The 19,024-nt window shown below is 40.0% G+C and overlaps 3 protein-coding genes across 8 annotated transcripts in view; all 3 read left to right on the top strand.

Moving 5' to 3' along the window:
• Nucleotides 1-5,976: 5,976 nt before the first annotated feature.
• On the top strand, nucleotides 5,977-7,282 carry LOC143375506 (uncharacterized). Of its 2 annotated transcripts, XM_076824702.1 has the most exons (3): nucleotides 5,977-6,093; nucleotides 6,187-6,477; nucleotides 6,715-7,282. In XM_076824702.1, the coding sequence occupies exons 2-3, from the start codon at nucleotides 6,189-6,191 to the stop codon at nucleotides 6,903-6,905; spliced, it is 480 nt and encodes a 159-aa protein (XP_076680817.1). In that variant the 5' UTR covers nucleotides 5,977-6,093; nucleotides 6,187-6,188; the 3' UTR covers nucleotides 6,906-7,282. The 2 variants fall into 2 exon arrangements, with proteins under 2 accessions (XP_076680817.1, XP_076680816.1); XM_076824701.1 differs by lacking the exon at nucleotides 5,977-6,093 and having other exon boundaries at nucleotides 6,106-6,477.
• Nucleotides 7,283-9,991: 2,709 nt separating this feature from the next.
• LOC143375501 (diphthine methyltransferase) lies at nucleotides 9,992-13,405 on the top strand. Of its 3 annotated transcripts, XR_013086911.1 has the most exons (5): nucleotides 9,993-10,157; nucleotides 11,889-12,504; nucleotides 12,576-12,711; nucleotides 12,785-13,203; nucleotides 13,279-13,405. XR_013086911.1 is itself a non-coding variant. In XM_076824693.1 (4 exons), the coding sequence occupies exons 2-4, from the start codon at nucleotides 11,889-11,891 to the stop codon at nucleotides 13,146-13,148; spliced, it is 1,116 nt and encodes a 371-aa protein (XP_076680808.1). In that variant the 5' UTR covers nucleotides 9,992-10,157; nucleotides 11,874-11,888; the 3' UTR covers nucleotides 13,149-13,297. The 3 variants fall into 3 exon arrangements, 2 of the variants coding, with proteins under 2 accessions (XP_076680808.1, XP_076680807.1); XM_076824693.1 differs by having other exon boundaries at nucleotides 9,992-10,157; nucleotides 11,874-12,504; nucleotides 12,785-13,297; XM_076824692.1 differs by having other exon boundaries at nucleotides 12,785-13,297.
• LOC143375482 (uncharacterized) overlaps nucleotides 13,399-19,024 on the top strand; it is a 57,105-nt gene continuing 51,479 nt past the window's right edge. For 2 of the 3 annotated variants that reach the window (XM_076824640.1, XM_076824638.1), the window contains exon 1: nucleotides 13,399-13,538. The gene's annotated coding sequence lies outside the window, so the exon portion shown is untranslated. Of the gene's footprint in view, nucleotides 13,539-14,888; nucleotides 15,190-19,024 lie in introns of those variants that run through there. The other variant, XM_076824639.1, reaches the window with a different exon arrangement.

Genomic DNA, 19,024 nt, shown 5'->3' with positions numbered 1-19,024 from the left:
ATCATTCAACTAAATACACAAGACCAAAGAAATGTTCGAAGCTGTTTATGCTTTCTATCTTCCGTTATTTAAAATTTATTTGTTTTTATCGTTACTTAAAATATGTTTATTTAAATGTTTCTTTCCATCGTTTTTTATAATAAAAATCCTATTTTGCTTTGGAAGAAGTGTTTTTACTTAATTCTCCTCAAAATAGTTAGTGTTACTTTCGTCCCCACGATGTGTTACGTTCGTCCTACCCCTGCAGGACAAAAGTAACAATGACAGTCACTGCAAAAACTGTTATAACTGTTTGACTACTTATCACGTAACCCCAGTAGCATTTCTGGTTGGCCCACAGCATCCCCAAGTTGGAAATTAGTTAGCCATCCAAATGCCAACAATAAATGCCACTAAGGGGAAGGCTGAATCTCGGGTCAAATGATAGACCAGGAAACATACTATCTTAAGGCATAATTTTCGTTTTTATATCTATAAAAGGTAATTGTAAGCTAGGCTAAATATAAAAAATGTTAATTTTGTCCCCACTCTCCCCTACAATTATCACTCAAAAGTTAAAAGATTAAATAATACGGAAATGGTAATTCAAAAATGACGCTGGGGTGCAGTGAACCCCATGCGCCAAATTTGTGGTTATAATAAGGTGTGGCCACGAAGGGTTAATCAAGGTTTATATGAATGTGAATTAGGATGGCGGATTCTTACTTTAAAGTCGATTTAATATGTAAAATATGTTAGTGCGAGTAACTGTGAATTTTTCTTTCATACACAGTAGTATTTTACCCCGAAGATGCCACAAATTCACCAAATTCACAATAATATCTTTCACATACCCAGATGTGTCTCAAATCACCCTAAAATTAAATCTCAGCTAAAGTCATCCCACGAATAAACACCCTCCAGCCGTTTCTGACCACGAAACGACCCACTTAACAGATTAATCAAATATCCACAAAAATATAATACCAGCCATCACACCGCTAAAAAAAGGGCAATTTATTCACCTCCACCCAATGTAACATCAACCAACATATCCCCACTTTAATGTTACCCTTCCACCCAGCACTCAACCGGAAGTGACCGAGCCGAAATGGAGCTGGTCGTCCTTATAGTTTCGCTTCTTGCGAGGAAAAATGATAATGCCCGTTGATCGCGCGTTAAACGCCTATAATGGCCGTCTCAATTAGAGGTGGCTGACCAATTAAGATCAGACGACGTTTAAATTCACTTGAGCGGGCCGCAGAGCGCCGCGTCGCGACGCCGCGCCACGCCACCGCGAGGCGTACAGTCCATAAGTTAACGCTCCATCTGTTCGGCGGGGAGCGGCCGCTTTTCAGCTTTCATAGAGGAATGAATAGGGCAAGCCTGGCACACGGCCAGACAGCAAGTAACTTATTATATCTGGCATTAAATTATTATAGAGCCGGGACGACAATGGGCACGGCGGAGTGCATAGGAAACGATTAAACTGAATGACAGATCTAGACTGCTCCATTCGTAATCCGCCGTTTGCCCCGCGCGTTATATGCACGCTAACCGCCCCGCGTTTTCGGTTCGCGTGTGTGATGCACGCACGGATGAACGTTGCGCGGAATTATTGGCGGCCACCCCCCCTGGACCGCCGCGACCCGCTGCCACAGAGACGGTTTTTGGTTTCTGGTGAAATTTCCAACAGCTCGCGGGGCTTTTTCTTCCTAGCCCCAATCCGGGAAATTCGATATTTTGCCAGAACTATGGGGGGCTGTAATCGACGAAACGGTGCGCAATCGCCTGCAAATAATTCTCGACGCGTGGCTGGTTGTTTGTTGCATCTCCTTTGTTTATGGAATTCTCTTCTATTTTTCAGGAGATCTGGAAGGTTGTGTGTATGTAGGTTTTATGTAGCTAAGTTATTACATCATTCGAAGGCAAACATGAATACTGTACTATATACTTAGCTCTAATTAACTACGGTCTTCATATTACACCGCGTGACAATTCAGGCGCCCCATAACATGCCAGTTTGATTATGTCGTCGAGGTAACTCCGATTTAATAACTACTGATTCTTTATTACTATAACTGGTACAATTTATAAGTTTTTACAGTGCTTTGTTTCAAAACGGCGTTGTGACTTGACTGGTCTTAGGTTTGCGACTGTCCTGTCCCTTGGTTTGGGACCGGTATTTAACTTAGTTACGAAAAGGGGTGGGAGGTGAGCTAGGCGAGCAGCCTAAGGAATTTGGGATAAAAGGGGGTGTTTGGAAACGGCGATATCAGGAGGAGCCATCTTGGCGACTCTCGGAATTTGGGAAAAGGGGTGTTTGGGAAATCTGATATCAGAAGGAGCCATCTTGGCGACACTCGGAATTTGAGAAAAAGGGACTGCTCTGGAAATCAGGATATTGCTAAAAGGGATCTGTTGTCCGGATGGGTAATTATCTTGGCGACACTTGGAATGTGTCGCCCCTTACTGAATGGTCGAATTTCCAACCGGACCCAATCTCGTTGGGTCCGTACAAGGGAAACCCATTCGTCTAATGAAGGAAAAAGGGGGTGGTCGGTTGGCGACTATCGCGATAATTACTGTGGGAGTGCGAAGACTTCGTTTGATGAAGTGCGTTTGGAACAGAGCGATTGGGATCGAGAGCGGATGTTTATGATAGTTTGATAGTCAGCTAAATAAACATACAGCTCGACCTTCCGAGTCATCCTGTTTACCAATAGTCATACCAGCTAGTCACCCGCGCATTTCTCCACAACATCCTTCAACCTTTGCACCCTTATTCATCAACTCCTCCACCTCTAGCTAGTAACTTAGACCGTAAGACGTACATAATATATAGAAGTCAGTAAGCCGCATAGCCAGTTTAGTTTAGTCTCTGTACAACCGACGACTCTACTTATATTAAATATACATCTATTCTAAACTGTTGTCTTTCGACATTACAATCCCTCCACCTAAACGGTATACTTGTGCGACGGTGTCTAAAACGTATCGTGAGAATCTAAGAGTGCGCGATCTGCGAATTCCAACTATTCTCACGCCCAGACTGTCACAGTAAAATATCGAAGGTGTCAGGGGTGTGAGGTTTGAATGGTTTCTTCGAATGCACGTGGAGAATTTGGGTGACCGGAGCGTGTGTCAAGAGTGTATGTGTTGGAAGTGTGAATCTCGGGGAGCGCAAGATAAGAATGGATGAAGGCAGTCGAAGGCGAAGGCATCGTCTCCAGAACATTTTTTTCATAACTACGTTCTACCTGTCCACGAGGGCGCAGTTTAATTGATCCTGCCTGAACACCAAACACCCCTACATTATGAAATTTATTACCCTTATACCGTGAACAGTTAGCGTTATGACTAATATACAGGATTAGGAGCGGATAATTACTGTAGGTTACTGTGACTAATCCTAGGAATGACTTTCGCGTGACAAATTTATCTGGTAGGATTGTTAATCCAGCTACGATCGACGTCAGTTTGAAAATAAATTTAACAAGTGATAAAGTTAGCCACGTGTTCGCGTCGAGTCGCCACAAGCGTGAAACCGCAATCGATGAAATTATGACAGGGCATATTAAAACAGTGGTGAAGTATTTGACCACATACCAAACTTGTGCGGCTAATTTTTAGTTAATGAAACATTCTGCGTGATTTACATGAAAGCCACATGTACCTGAACTATATAAATAAGTCGTACAGGAATATGAGACTTGTGTATATCCACTAACAAAATGGCAATTTAAAAACATCCCTCCTTCGAAGTAGCAAAAACTTAAGGTTCCAAGGGACTTTTAACAGGGTTCTGTTTTGGCTTTGTAAATTGTCAAAGTTGTAAAAAAAAATTCTGGTTCCTTTGTTGGAAAGTGATAGGAATGACTTCAGAAATACAGTAATGGTTATTATAACATTTTAAATATGCGAATGAATTTTTAAAGAAATCACGTTTGTACAGCGTATTAACTGGAAATTCGAGGTTTCATGTGAAATTTGAATGTTTCGATTATGCTTTCTTTTCTACAGAAACTTATGTTATCAGAAACAGGAAAAGAAGTAATATATTATTGACTTTTGATAACGTTTGTAAATTTCATCTCTGGAGATAAATTATTATTTGTAGGTGTTCATGGGCTGCTGGGTAATGGACCGACGGGCTAAACTTCCGAAAACGTCCATTCTCCGATTCGGTTAAAATTTGACAAATAGTTTCATTTTGCAGAGAAATAATATTTGCGAGAAGAATTTTCGGCGATTCAGAAAATAATTTTTTACCATTTTAATGTCATTTCCTACCTAACCGAAACAATGTAGCTCGGCCATGTATAGGATACCACAGACCAGGTATAGGCTAGACCTTTTTTTATACCTGGAGAAAATCCCTAATGGATACCCCGTCCCTCCCCCGTTATGTGGGGTTCGCACCCAGAAAAAACTCCAGGGTGGCCTCCTGACCGGAGAGGTCTGCACGACGGGGAGAAGGACTTGGACGAGACTCCAAACAGAACGATGCCTTCGTCACCCCCCCCCCCCCCTGGTGCACTGGTACCACTCCTGCCAAGCCCCCCCGTAGCAGAGGGGCCCATCCAGGAGAGAGTACAATCACTCCCTCCGGTTAAACTCTTTCCGAATTATGTTAGGGTGGCGCGATGGACCACACGATCCCGTAGCCCTCCGGCCGGGATTTAAGTGATCAGCCGGGCGGGGATGGCATGCAGGTCATTTAACGGCCACCCGCCTCCATGCCATAACCTCCTGGGTCGGGTAACTGGCTGGCCAGAAGGGCCGCCCTACGCCAGAACCTACCCCCACAAGTGGCTACTGCCATGGGGACTTAAAGTCCCCAGGGGAACCTGTACGGGGTCAAAACCTGTCCCCTCCCAAATTGTATGGGGTGGGGGGATACAGAGCAACCTCTAGCTGACCCCGGAGGGGGTAAACGCACCTCCTAACCCAACTTAAGCATTCGGCATCCTTGACTAGCTACTAGGTTAGTAGAGGATGCCGCATACTTAAGCATTTGCTTAAGAATAAGTAGCGACTATGAATACCGGCCATAGGGACGGAGGAATAGTTGCGACTTTAGGCAAGGGGAGTGACACGTATTTGAGAGGAGGGGGGACACCTACATTTGCCTGGATTTAATTGATTGCATTCTACGCATGCTCCGTACCGCTAATTATGAAAAAGTGTTTGCTCCAGATTAGTACATACAGACGTCTAATTGTAAGTATATACTAACGAAGCGATTATTCACGAATATAAATTGTAAAAATAATGAAAATTGAAGAGAAATATGCGTCTATAATTATTAAAATATATGAGGTGAATGCGCCCTGCATACCACACTATGAGAAACGCTTCAAATATGGCTGCCACTATCCCTGCTTGCGACCTTAGAGCATATAGACATGGAGGTCTCATTGAGAGCTCGAAACTGTCGCCAACATCACGCGAGGGAGAAAGACATATGCGAACTGGTGCGAGAGAGAGAAGTATAGATTCCTAATCGACCGTACTGCGCATGCGCCGATATCGTGCGAAAGAGAAAGACATCGTGCGAGCGAGAGAAGTGTAGATTCTCAATCCTTCTCTCTCTCGCTCCAGTTCGCACATGTCTTTCTCTCTCGCGTGATGTTGGCGACAGTTTCGAGGACAGGAAACATAAGGCAATGAGACCCTGTGATGCCAGATCGGGGACGGGTTCCCTCGAGAATTTCCCCCACCTCGCGAATACTACGCCGGAGCAGCGTGTCCGTGAGCTCGGCGCTTCGGAGTCCAACTCACGGACGCGCCGCTCCGGCGTAGTGTGCGCGAGGTGGGGGAAATTCTCGAGGAAACCCGTCCCCGATCTGGCATCACAGATGAGACCTCCAGTAGTATATGCTCTAAGCTTGCGACGCGACAAACGTTCATCATTACGCATCACTGCGCTTTTGCGAAGCAACAGCCAATAGAAAGAAGGCGTATGTTACCTCGTCGCCCCTCCCGCAAGGATATCAACCCCCGCAACTATTCCTCCGTCCCTATATTCCTATGTCCATGGGTACGGGATTTCCGCCCGAACCTGATCAGAACCTGAAAGAGTGGGTCGCTGCCTGCTGCAGCATATTGAAAGTGTGTAATAAATGGATTAACATTAACATTTTAACTTGATTGTGATAACATTTCTGCGTATAAATTGTTCTACTATAATCAATTTACTTTTAGTTATGGAGGCCGGAGTGCAATTTCCACCAAAAGCGTCGAAAAGCAAAATATTCTGCTGTGTTTTCGGTTGCAATAGTAAAGCCTGCAGGAATCCAGAATTGAGCTTCCACCACTTCCCTAAAGCCGGCAAAGTGCAAATTAATCATGTAAATAAACTAGGACAATCGGAAATGATTGACAGAAGGAAGTTGTGGGAAAAAATTTTAAAAATGGGGAAAGAAGTGACGCAAAGTATGAGAGTTTGCTCGCTTCATTTTGTTAAAGATGACTACTCTGTATTCACAAGACCAGGTAAATTATTATTCTCAAATTTTCTATTGAATTATTGAATTTTAGTATGCATATCAATTGTATTATAAATTTCAATCATTATTTAAATATTTAACCTCACAATATAATTAACTATAATATATGTATATTATTTTAAGCTAATATATTTACATTTGATAAAAATTAAATTTATATTCTGATAGATAATAAATAATTAGTTAAGCGGTCAATTTTTTCATATTATTTTAATTTTTTTAGATTACCCAGCTGGAGCACGTTTTTTGAAAGGAACAGCTGTACCAACTGTTAATTTACCACAGTCAAGAATAAGAACTCATAAACCTTCGGGTAAAGATGTTAAAAAAAGAAATTCGACTGGCAAAGTGTGTGAAACGTATCGAGTTAAATTCAAGAAAAGAGGAAACCAAGTGCAATTGCTATCTTGTTGAAGAGGACAATACTCTTACTGCTGCTTGGAGTGACACACCCCTTGAAGAAGTGAATGTAGGAGAAAAATCCGGTGCTATTGCGCAAGAACCAACTTTGATTGATGTTAAAGTACAAGTCAAAAGTGGCAATTTAAGCAGTACTTATTTTTTTAATTTTTTTAAAACTGACGAAGAGCTACAACTCAATTAAGCAAGCACAATGGGATAATACTATTTGCGAAAGAGTTTTAATGACTTTTATAAAACTAAAACAGAATTTAAGTTACTCATTTCTATCTATTTTGTTCCCAGCGGCTAGTCACAGATATTGTTCAGAAGTTATTTGTAATATGTTGGACATTTTATGTGACATTTTAAGGCCATATATTCATTTCCTATCAGGAGATGAAATTTTGAGAAACATCCCATTATGTTTAAATAAATATACTGACACGAGATAGAAATACAGAAACCAAAGAATTTGTTGTCAAGTAACAATTTATTTAAATTATAAAGGAAGATACACTATAAAATTTATGACAGGAGTAACACTAGGTCGGATAATATCTTTTGTAAGCAAACTGTACGGAGGCAAGGCCTCGGATAAAGCAATATTTGAACAAAATCTTTTGCTGCAACAACTACAGGATGGTGTGCCAGTAATGGTGAACAGAGGTATTTTAATAGGTGATTTATGTTCCGAATATAATGTAAACTTGATTAAAGCACCATTCCTTAAGGATCAAGTTCAATTCTCTGCAGATGATACTGTAGAGAATGCAGATATTGCGAGCGCATGAGTGCATGTTGGAAGACTGAAGCAACGATTAAAAGTATTTGAAATACTGAGTAGTAAAATGGCATCTTGTACCAAAAAGTGAGAAGATGTAACCATTTTATGTGCAGTCGTAAATCTAAGCAATCCTATTTTCAATGATGACAAATTTTGTTCGTCAACATAACTTCATAGTAAAAATGTAAATTAAATTTTTAAAAGTATGTGTAACTTATAATATATATTTTATAAAATGTTTGCATAAATTTTTTTTTGTGTAAATGCATTTTACTTTAATCATAATTTATTTTATTAATCCCTCCTTAATACAAACGTGCTGCAACATTACATTGTGGTAACTATTTTTTAAACGTAAATTCTGGATCAAATTGAACTGTTATAATAAGAAAACTATTATCAAAAGACGCGTATACAATAAAGTTGCTTGCTTGCATATTCAAGATTGCCATTCCAAGTCGAATCTGTGCAAAATAGTTATGTTTTTAAATCAATGTTAAATCCTTATTTAAATATGTAAGACTGAGCAATGCCTGATATAGATTTCGTTTTACCACAGACTGGATACTTAATTTCTATTAATTCGTTAGGTTTGCTATTTTCATCTAAAGTCACACCGTCTTGGCTATATCCTAGCCAGGGATTTATTTCTAGTACAACTAAATCTATTTGTTCAACTTTAACACCAGTGTATTTTTCATAAGCACTCCTTGCTGATGGTTCATATTTGATGCCGTGCTTTATGGCTTTTGTTTTTTTTAAACACCTTTGGATAAAAATACTGCTGTAATTTTTGCTCCCAATTTGGTGCCTTATTTTTTATATATCTGGAATAGAACATAATATCTTCAGCCTGTCACACGAAACTGTCTGTCCTTTTTCCATGACATTTTATTTTTGAAAGTCTCTTTACAAATTGATTCAGTATCTACTTTAAGTGTTTTTAAAAATTCCGTACAGCATTTTTCTTCTGGTTGATTTTGGAAAATTCTTGACAGATTTAACATTGAATCCGATTTGAATCTCTAAAATAGCTTCTATTTTATTATTATTTATTTCTTACACATTATTATTCGCCTCTGAGATCAAAGGTTCATGTCTGTCAGACCTAATAAATTCATTTGAAAAATAACACAAGTATTCAAGTAAAAGATGTTATTCCGAAAGGGATCGGTGACCGATCGAAATGAGGGTTGGAGGAGGGGTGTGGACCCTAAATCTAAAATTGTAGCTTCGGGTATTTATTAGTTTCCGAAATATTAATAAAAAATTATTGTTAATTTTTTTTTTTAAAATTTTGTTTGGACGTTGGTACAGGCCCCCCTACCCGGGAACCCTACCGTCCTGCCATTTTCTATTTTTTAAATTTTGTAACCACACTCTCATTTTTAGCATCGCCAAACTCGTATCGGGTCGCCACCATGCTTTACGCGCCCGCGAGCGGGCGCGTGCCCTCCGCGATAGTCTAGCCCCAACCAATAATAATACCCGGGACAAGTTGGAAAGTGGAATGCGTTGTGTCGATATAAGTCAACAGAAATATTGTTAAAAGGGGGGACCGTGGTAAAGTGATTAAAAAAATCAGTAAGATGTACCATTTTGTGCACAATTACTCCTGTATCTTTTGAACGCATTAATTGCCGAAGCTAAAATTGTATATTTGGGGTCTTTCCACACCCCTCGTAATACCCACCAAGTTTCATCTCGATCGGCCACCGGTCCCTTTCGGAAGTACAGCCCAAGTAAATAATTAGTCTTTTACAAAAATCAAAAGAATTATATATAAAAATAAATTAGTAAAAATCTTATAATTTTTTTGTACAGATCAATTGTAAAATATCAATACAGTGTTTAAGAATTAATTGTAAAAAATGTGTAAATATTTAAAAATCCAGTATAAAAATTCTGTACATAATATCTATGTCTTTTAGAAATAAATAAAATCAGTGGATTTCTCCTTCTTTCCTTCTCTTTTCGACTGCGATCCTCAGAGTCTGGTAGGTATAGAGAGTAGGTACTTTACCAGTGTGAACCTGTTATTCACTTGATTTGAAATATCCTTTCAAGTTTCTTTCAAGTTTCAAGCGAAGTATAGAGTCTTTCAACTTTGCTTACTTTTCGCGAGCTACCAGTTAGTCAACCTTGCTCTATAAGAATCGACCAATCCAGTCATTTTTTGGCACCAATGCAGAGTCAGTGCGAGTTACCGAATTCGCTGTTAAATTCAAGCGACTTGAGTCAAGTAACTGGTCTAATGTGAACGAGACTTTAGTTCATCCCTACCCACGTCCCACGATTACAAATATCTCTGAAAAGTGGGGGTCGATGGTAGGTCATGGTGGGGGTAAGCATTTGGGAGCAGTGGAAGGTAGAAGGCTAAGTTATGAATTAACTTCGAGTATATTACACTTAATTTTTTTTATATTTATTTATTAATAGTGTGAAACGTACATTCTCGATTCACTGACGTCTCATTGAAGGTAAGATTTGCAATATACGAAATAAAATTACATACTATCATTTAAGGTTATATTTTTGTTTCCGTTCATCTGTTTCACAAAGATTATCGAAAAATAGATCAAACGCACGAGTCTTAAAGGATTCTGTTTCCTCGTGTCTTCATATAAATATATAATACATCAATTCATTTGTACAAGTGAAACTGATATGCTAGTCGAATTGTAAGAGTTCTACTGTGAATTTTAAATCCTTATAATTTAGATGCCTTCATAAATTATTTGTTAGGGTATATATTTAAAAAGAAATTTAGAAGATGGAAGAAGAACGAGGGAATGTAGAAGTTTCATCGAAAGTCACAGAGCCTTTACTGAATGTACCGAATCCACGAGCCCATCAACAAACCGTTCCTACCATACCTGGCCAATCGAAATATATACAGCTACTTAATGTCATAGAAGAGCTTGGTCACGAGGTGCGACCCACTTATGCTGGCAGTCGGACTGCTGCGGAGAAAATTAAACGCGGCATTGTACATGCACGTATATTAGTTAGAGAGTGTCTAGTAGAGACTGAGAAGAGTGCTCGCCAGTAACGCACTCGTCTCAAATAGTTTTATAGATATCAACAATCATTAACTGACCAAGCATTCAACAAGTATTTAACTATAAATAACGATGAAAGTACAAGATATTTTTGCTAAGAATGAAATTGCACTTGTATGCTATATGCAAGGATCGGAATGACGATTTAACTACCTCAGACATTTATCACCTTGAAACATTGTCGCGCAAGAGATTTAGCAGAAGAATAATGGTCGTTAAGCGAAAACCTAACATAATTTATAAAAAGATGTTTCTAAATCCAGGACATCTTTATATTTTTATACACTCATTAAAGACTCATGCATCATCGCGTATTTTTTTATAATAGTCTGCGTATTTTTACTGCCAAAGAGTACAATGGTACTAGCCATTAAACGTCATAATTTATTAACGCTTTAAAGTATGATTGATTTTATGCGAATGACAAGTATGAAGTCTATCGGACGATGCGTTCTATCGGACTTGAACACAAGTACAAATATGTAGGAATCCTCCAGAAGTACAATATATTTACTAGCTATTAAGAAGAAGTAAACTTTCCTTACTGGACCATTAATAGTACAAAATATATATTCGTAGTAAAAGAGATATGGAGATATTATACTGTACTTAAGCTACACGTATAAGCATATTCGATATGTGAGAATTTAAAACAAATGAAGTTCCTATGATACCGAAATGAACGTTTGCTCAGAATTGCGAGAATTTACTACTTTTAAGAGAAAGCTAACGAATCAATTCCTCCTGAAGCGTAACAGTTAGGTCCATGGCTTTCATCCAAGACATAGAATTTACGAACGCCATGTTTTACACGTATAAACTAAACTCTTACTATTATTTAGAAAAGTCACTATGTACCAAATGCTTTTAAAGAAAGTCTGTTTCTTAATAATAATAATAATGTACGATTAGAAATAACTGTGTACAATTGCGTATGTTTGTATTCGAGTGAATAATTGTGAACATGTAATAATTTAAATATTGTATGCCGTATTTATATAATTGTAATATTTATAGTACAAATAAAGCTGTGTGTGCGCGTGAATCTCATATCTCTGTTTAAACTAATCATAACCATCAATAAGATTTCCAAGCTTGATAACAGTGTGAGAAATCTATATTCATCAACCGAAGGGTTGTGTGTTGCAGATGGACAAATCAACCATGTTCAAGACTCTGGATAGCTTCGACACCGAATATTCTGCCGATTCTGTGGAATGGTGCCCAGCCAATGCTTTCCAAGATATATTCGTGTGTGGAACGTACCAGTTGAGAAAAGAAGATGAAGAAACATTGGATAGATCCACGTCCTCGAAACGATTAGGAAGGATCTATATGTTTCGAGTCGCGGACAACGGACATCTAATGCTATTACAGAAGTTAGAAGTGCCTGCAGTGTTAGACACGAAGTGGGCACATGTTAAGTATCAAGATAAAATTCTACTGGGCGTAGTGAATTCTTTAGGCTACTTGCAAATATACGAATTAAAAAGCAACGACCAAAAGGAGAGTTTAGAATTACTAATCGAAAAGAGAATTACTGACGGAGGCGAAACTCTTGCGTTATCTTTGGACTGGTGTACCGGAAAATGGACGCACGATAATGAATCGAATCCTAAAATCGTAGTCAGTGACTCAAAAGGTTTCGTATCATTGCTCGAGATAAACGAAAGCGAACTTAGCAAAATCGATTCATGGCCTGCCCACGAATTCGAAGCTTGGATCGCAGCATTTGATTACTGGGACACGAATGTGATATATACTGGTAGGAGAAGCTTATCTCAAAGATACTATTTAAACAATACTAAACATCTCATAAGATTAATTGCATTTAAGGCGGCGATGATTGTAAATTTTATCGTTTCGATACGAGAGTAGGGGCCAATTCCACTGGCGTAAGCAAAGCCCACGGTGCTGGTGTTACAAGTGTCCACAGTAATGCGGCGAAAGAATTTTTACTATCATCTGGAAGGTGCCGTATCGAAACAACAAAGCAGTTTGATAACAGAATCATGGCGATCGACAACTTACCTATAATTTTGCAGCTACGACGAGACGCTAAGATTATGGGACACACGACACTTTAAACGGCCCGTTTCGGAACTCGACCTCGGCGGCGGTATTTGGCGTTTAAAATGGGACCCTTTCGCGCGCAAGTACTTGCTTGCCGCTTGCATGTATGGCGGGTTTAGAATAATCGACTGCGAGAACACCGAATCGCCGTCCCTCATTGGCGAGTACAACGAGCACGAGAGCATAGCCTACGGATGTGATTGGTCATTGCTAAGTAGCTCGGAAATCTCAAAGCGAATACTCAAAAGGGAAGTGCGTGACGTCGCATTAATCGGCACCTGTTCCTTCTACGATCATACTTTAAGGTTATCCGCAACATTCCTACAGAACGAATAAACGAGCTTCCGATAAAAGGAGGAAAACATAATTGAAAGCATTCGATTTCGTCAGAGTACGTATGAGCCTGTTTGTATCATTCAAATATCTGCCTGTTCGCCGCTCATTTCTTTTACGTTCTCCGTCGAAGATGATTGGTCGGCGGCGGAACGCTGCGGGCACGCGCGGCAAGCAACGTGGAGGGGATACAAGCATCCCTGTTCGATGGACGGGGAGTAGTTGCGGGACTCGCTGGGAGATGGCAATATGGGAGCGCGAGCTGCAGTTCGTCGCGGCCAGTTCGATAAAAGTCAGTCGTTCACAGGGGCTGTTTTGGCGTAGTGTCAGTGCTGTGATTTCTGTGACGAGTTCGCGTGCAGTTCCGCGGTGAATTATCAGTGGTTCGTTGTGGTAAGTACACGTTTTAATTCATTGAATAAACTCCTCCGTGTCCATCGTTTCGGACCGCGTACCACGAATATCCTGCACTTTCTCGCTTCGTAAAGAGTAAAATCAGCTGTGGAACCGTGCGTGTCCTGTCCCCGTGGAATGACCTAGAAAAGATTTGGCGCGTATCCTTGCAGGATTTTCGTCACCCAGTGGACGAGACCTTTTACGTGGCCCATGGAGTAAGTTCTCGATATTGGAGGTTAAAATGCATACATCCTTCGATCGTCTTTTCGGCGACAGGCTAGAACGCCGATTTCATTCCCCCTAGACTACTTTCCGAGGATTTAATAGGGTTCCTTGTCTGTCGGTCCATCGATTCCCATCAGCCAATTCACCCTTAAACGGTTCCCCTGCGATAAGTTTCTAATAGTTTCGAACTGTTCCCAATCGCCCACATCCTACAAGCTATTCGAATTATAACATCTAATTCAACGAATTTATTATTGTAGTTATACTAGCGCGTATCTAATATTCCTTTAATGGATGACTACAACTTTCTGTTATCAAGCAAATTACATCAATGACTTTCAACCAGCCAGAAATAAAGTCGTAGCATTTCATTCAGAATTAGTTAGAATTTGTTAAATGAACGATACAAAATGTGCCTGGAATGAACGTTCGCAATCCTATCACGGTTTCGTTTAATCAGTGGTTATGGGGGTGGGGTGAAAGAATTCGAATCAACCGTTGCCGATAATTTAGTGTCGCATTGAATAGCCTCTTTGTGCATAATGCTCGAGTCTACCTCTCGTTCTCGCGGAATTAACGTTAACTTCATTGAAAGGAGGAAATTAGACCGTTGGGTCGCATTTTTTTTTCTGCTTTTGAATGCACGAGCGCGAAGTTCGCCTGCTAGCTACGCTTCTCGTTGGACGCTGCGAAGGTTACTCAGCGGAATATTAATTATCCTTCGTAGGTTTTGATCGTGAATTCAGACGTGATCTAACGGTTACACGCCTCCACCATTATCCACCCGTTAATTCTCTCGCTCTCTATAAGCAACACGATTCAGTAAATCTGTGTATCCAAATTAATAGCTATGTCCCATCATCCCTACATCTCAGAACTTCTAGTTACGATCGTTCAATTATCTACGTCTTAGCGTTACAAAATCTGTATTATTAATTTCCATAAAAATCAGCCGGCATTCGCGAAGGTTAAGTTAAAGACCGGCCTTAATGCTCCTTAGACCAATCACGCCCGTTTGAATTAGCCGCGCTAGAAGATGGCGCGCCAGGATTATTAAAACATACTCGCTTTTTTGTCAGTTTAGTATGTTTACGGGTTAGGGGATCAAGGACGTGCAGGATATAGAGCATAACTAAAAACCGACGACGTTCATGCTGGCTGGAGTTTGTTAACCTCTTCTCGTCGGGGAAAAGGGCGTTGTCTTATCGAACCTTTGCGAGTTTTCGGTGCTTCGTTTTCCCTCGTGAAAATAGGGAAACAAAATCTCGTGGCTCTTGCGTGTCCTCACACCGACGTGCTTGTTTCGTCGGGTTCGTAGTTGTCCCCGGTGCGTTTGTGCGTGTGTAGTATACGGGTTTCATCGATCTCGCGCTGTGCCAACGTTATCACGTGAAAACGGAATCGTGGATAGGGCGACATAAAGGTAAAAAGAAATGTCTGTAATATTCTGTATATTCTAGCGGAAGTTTAAGCAGTCCTCTTTGCATGCCCGTGTACATTCCATTCAAGGGGAGCGTACATCCTCTGAAAACATTGATCCTATATGCAAGGACCATCCGACACGATGTTGTATAAACGTTTTGCTGTGCCTTTTTTTAAACGCCAATTGACTCGACAAACTCCGCCGTAACATTGAAATATATTTAGAAGACGATTGTACAGGGAACGTGGAACATGTAGACTATTCACGTAAGCAGAAAATAGCCAGGATGCATTTTTTATTAAGCGATTCGAGAGTCTATTAGCGTCTGGAGGATAAAGGGCCACCGGGCGTCTCTTTCCCATACGCGTCTCTTTTCTCGCGCCACTTTTTCCTAATTTGTTCCTCCTTTAATTCGGGGGCACCTTAAGCGTTCAAGAAAGTCCCTCGCTGGGAAATACTTTTCCCAATTAAAATACCTCGAAAGCACGTCCCTGTTTAGTCTAGTATCCAATTCACCGTGTATCTTGATAGGCTCGTAAATTAAGTTTCTCGTAGTAGCTCTTTCCAATAGCGCTTGATTATGCCGAGTTCCGTTTTTCTTTCTTACTTTTTGTTTTCTTCTTTTAAATTCTCCGAGCACATGAATCATGCATTTATTTTCGACACGCAAAAAGAAAACTACGGTGATATGGGTGTTAGGAGGATTCCACGGTATGCGGGACTCATTAAAATCGAAACTTTTCGATCGAGCGACGCCTCGTTAATTAACGAGTTGCCGGGCACGCGATAGAAAGAGCGTTCGTTTATTGGGGAAACTTAAGAATCGGCTGCAGCGTTATTTGGCCCTGAACGAATTCGATATACATAGTAGTGGATACATACAGGGTGTGAATGCGATGAACCTATGCATCTGAAAAATAATCTGCTCCAAATCTCTAGCGATCCGGGCACGGTTAGCTGAAGAATATAATCATCAGAGATTTTTCAGATTAATTACTAAAAATTAATACTTCTTTCTCTGAGCTCCTCGTAAAAGTACTCCTCTCGCTCCACAACCCCACTGGTCAAAACTACTTTTTGCAAGCTTATATTTTCTGGAAAGCATCTAAACAATTATTTCCAACGTACATTTGTTAGAATATAATGTTTATTTATTTAAGAAAATAAAAGTTACACAGTCGATCGTCAGTATAATAATAATAAGAACTGCGTAATACTTAAACTAAAAGTAAAGGAAAGAATAGTCTTTAGCGCGATGCAAGTTAACCGTTTGGAGGGTTCTCTCGGACTGAGATGCGCAGGGGTCGAGAAGTCCGTTTTCCCCTCTTTTGGGTCTCCTGTAGCGACTGAAAGGAAAACTCACAAGTCACCGGGTCCCCAAAGTCCCTGACACTTCAACTCCGGGAACAGTCCATCGTTGTACACATTCCAACAACATTTTTATCGCAATTAAGCGCGCCTTAAACAACAAGTTATATACTCGGTTCAAGATGTAATTGATATTTTAGTAGAAACGGGATTGACTTAAAGAAGGTGCGACGGGACTGCGAATGTGTCTCGCGCAAAAGGGTCCTTTGTGGTTTAGAGTTGAATTAGTGAGCCTCCACTGGCCACAAACTGCCCAACCGAGGCGTCCAATGCAATTACACCGTGGGTGCATCCTGCTTTGCATCCTTGACGCGTCACAAGGGCCCGTTTTTCGTTTTTTGCCCTCCACTGCGTTGCATCCTCGCGGATGGTCATGGGCTGGCCACGTGTGCGTCTACCAGGCCACACGTGTGCCACCGAGGCAATTCTTTTCCAACAATGCCTCCTGGAGACTCTCTGACGCTCTTTCCTTGGCTTTCCTGTTACGCGAACTCTGTCCATTCAGGATGCTAGGAATTCGCGACTTCTGGGGAACAGAGGTAGCTAGAAACTAAACAGAATGCAGGGTAATTCATGGTACAGGTGGAAAATGGGTGATTCTCTATCCAAAGATGATTTAACAGTTAAATCATAACTGGTGAGGTGAGTTTCTCACATGAGAATATAAAACAAATAATTGTAGCTTTATATTCTTCACACACAAGATCTTATTCGTATCACTTGTATGAATAGTCGCACTGAAAAGATTTCAATGCTTTGTTTCTGAAGGGAATGTTGAAATTGTGCTGGGAATAAAAATTGGGGCATATCGGATCTCCAACTCACCAGTTAAGGGTTAAAATTAGGGAGGAATTTCTCGAATCGTTCTCAGTTCTTAAAGCAAGGTATTCCACTTACAAAACAAGATCAGCACTTTGGCTTTCGAGTTTCAGGAGTTTCGAAGCCTCGCGAGCTATCGGATTCGAGTATCGAGAATTTAAAAATTAGCTTCGAACCCGCCCCTAACGAGGGAAAATTGTATTAAAGTGGTATAGATCTTAACGCTTCATCGACTGCTTTTATCCAATCGTAAATTCAACCTTTCTATCTACTGTTGAGAGGATTAAAGGGATACTTTAGCGTAACTGCCCGTTTTTCAACGCCATCTTCGGGAATTTATTTAACAAAAACTATAAGTTTATACTGTCTGGCGTTTTTCCTGCATATTAAGGTATGTTTGAAATTATACTCAGAATTTTTTTGAGCTTTTCTATCACATATATACATAGATATTGGGATCTGACATCCGTCACCATGACACCTGGTGGTGAAAAATAGAAGCGCTCGTAGAGTACATCAGTCCCCGGTCAATCTTGTGCTGTTGCATTGAAGTGTGTCGCTTTTTAACCGACTTCAAAAAGGAGGAGGTTATAGATTCGACCCGCATGTATTTTTTTTTTTATTTTTATGTTTGTCCACGCATAACTCCTCAGCATATGGACCGATTTTGATGATCTTTTTTATTCGAAAGAGGGCGATGGTCCCATCCCGTATTGCACTAATATTAGTCCAATATTTTGTCAGTTCTGGTTAAGAAAGACTATTGTCACCTAATCATTATTATTTTATTACGTACGCGCATGTATAAATAAATTTTTTAAAAAAATTAAAACCAACTTCAAAGAAATAAAACTGCACTAAAAAGTAAAAAATAATTTTTTCCCTTATTTAGTCTACGACTCTCATGTTTTCTGTCGGCGTCTCATCATTTACACTGTGTAAATCTGGCGGCGACTTAAAATAATTGCGAGTCGTAGATTAAATAAGGAAACAAATTATTTTTTACTGTTTAGTGCATTTTTATTTTTTTTAAGTCTGTTCTAATTTTGTTTACGTTCACATAGAGTTAAAGTTTCCTACTTATTTATATTGTTTATTGATATGGAGGTTGGAACTTTTTCTCCACGTTCTAAATCCAAAAACAGAATTAAGTGTGCAGTGAGAGGATGTCAGAGTAGAGCAAATAAAAATTCGAATCTGCAGCTTCATTGTTTTCCAAAGCCAGGATTTAGAGAAAATGGACCACTTAAAAGCATGGAAACTTGCATTAAAAATATGAGAAGTTACTTCAACTATGAAAGTGTGCTCGGTATCACTGCTAGTTTGAGGTTATGAACTAACCGGTAACAGTGCAACGAAGTGGCCATTATGTGCTTACATTTCTCCCCTAAGCCTGCTTTACACGAACGAATGGAAACAACAGAGCATGTCTGGACACTTCTACAGTAATGTCGTGTGGTTTTCCTTTCAGTTCTGAAGTTTGTAAGCAAAGTGCTGAAAAACTGACGACCTGACTATGTACCTACTACCATCCTCATTCTTTCCATATTTAATTATGTGCCCTGCTTGTAACACCCGTTCGCCTTCTATGAAATTTCTTTAGGCAGGATTTGCACCTGCCCAAACACAAATACTCTGCCTAGAAATT

The sequence above is a fragment of the Andrena cerasifolii genome, chromosome 12 (assembly GCF_050908995.1).
Source record: "Andrena cerasifolii isolate SP2316 chromosome 12, iyAndCera1_principal, whole genome shotgun sequence".
Classification (NCBI taxonomy): Eukaryota; Metazoa; Arthropoda; class Insecta; order Hymenoptera; family Andrenidae; genus Andrena; species Andrena cerasifolii.
The sequence above is the reverse complement of the archived record's forward strand: the minus strand, read 5'-3'. Positions and strand labels throughout refer to the sequence as shown.

Coding starts and splice junctions, on each gene's coding strand:
- LOC143375506 (XM_076824702.1), top strand. CDS start 6,189: ATGGAGGCCGGAGTGCAATTTCCACCAAAAGCGTCGAAAAGCAAAATA. Junction 6,478..6,714: donor CTCTGTATTCACAAGACCAG/GTAAATTATTAT, acceptor TAATTTTTTTAG/ATTACCCAGCTGGAGCACGT.
- LOC143375501 (XM_076824693.1), top strand. CDS start 11,889: ATGGACAAATCAACCATGTTCAAGACTCTGGATAGCTTCGACACCGAA. Junction 12,505..12,575: donor CACGAATGTGATATATACTG/GTAGGAGAAGCT, acceptor ATTGCATTTAAG/GCGGCGATGATTGTAAATTT. Junction 12,712..12,784: donor TTTTTACTATCATCTGGAAG/GTGCCGTATCGA, acceptor ATAATTTTGCAG/CTACGACGAGACGCTAAGAT.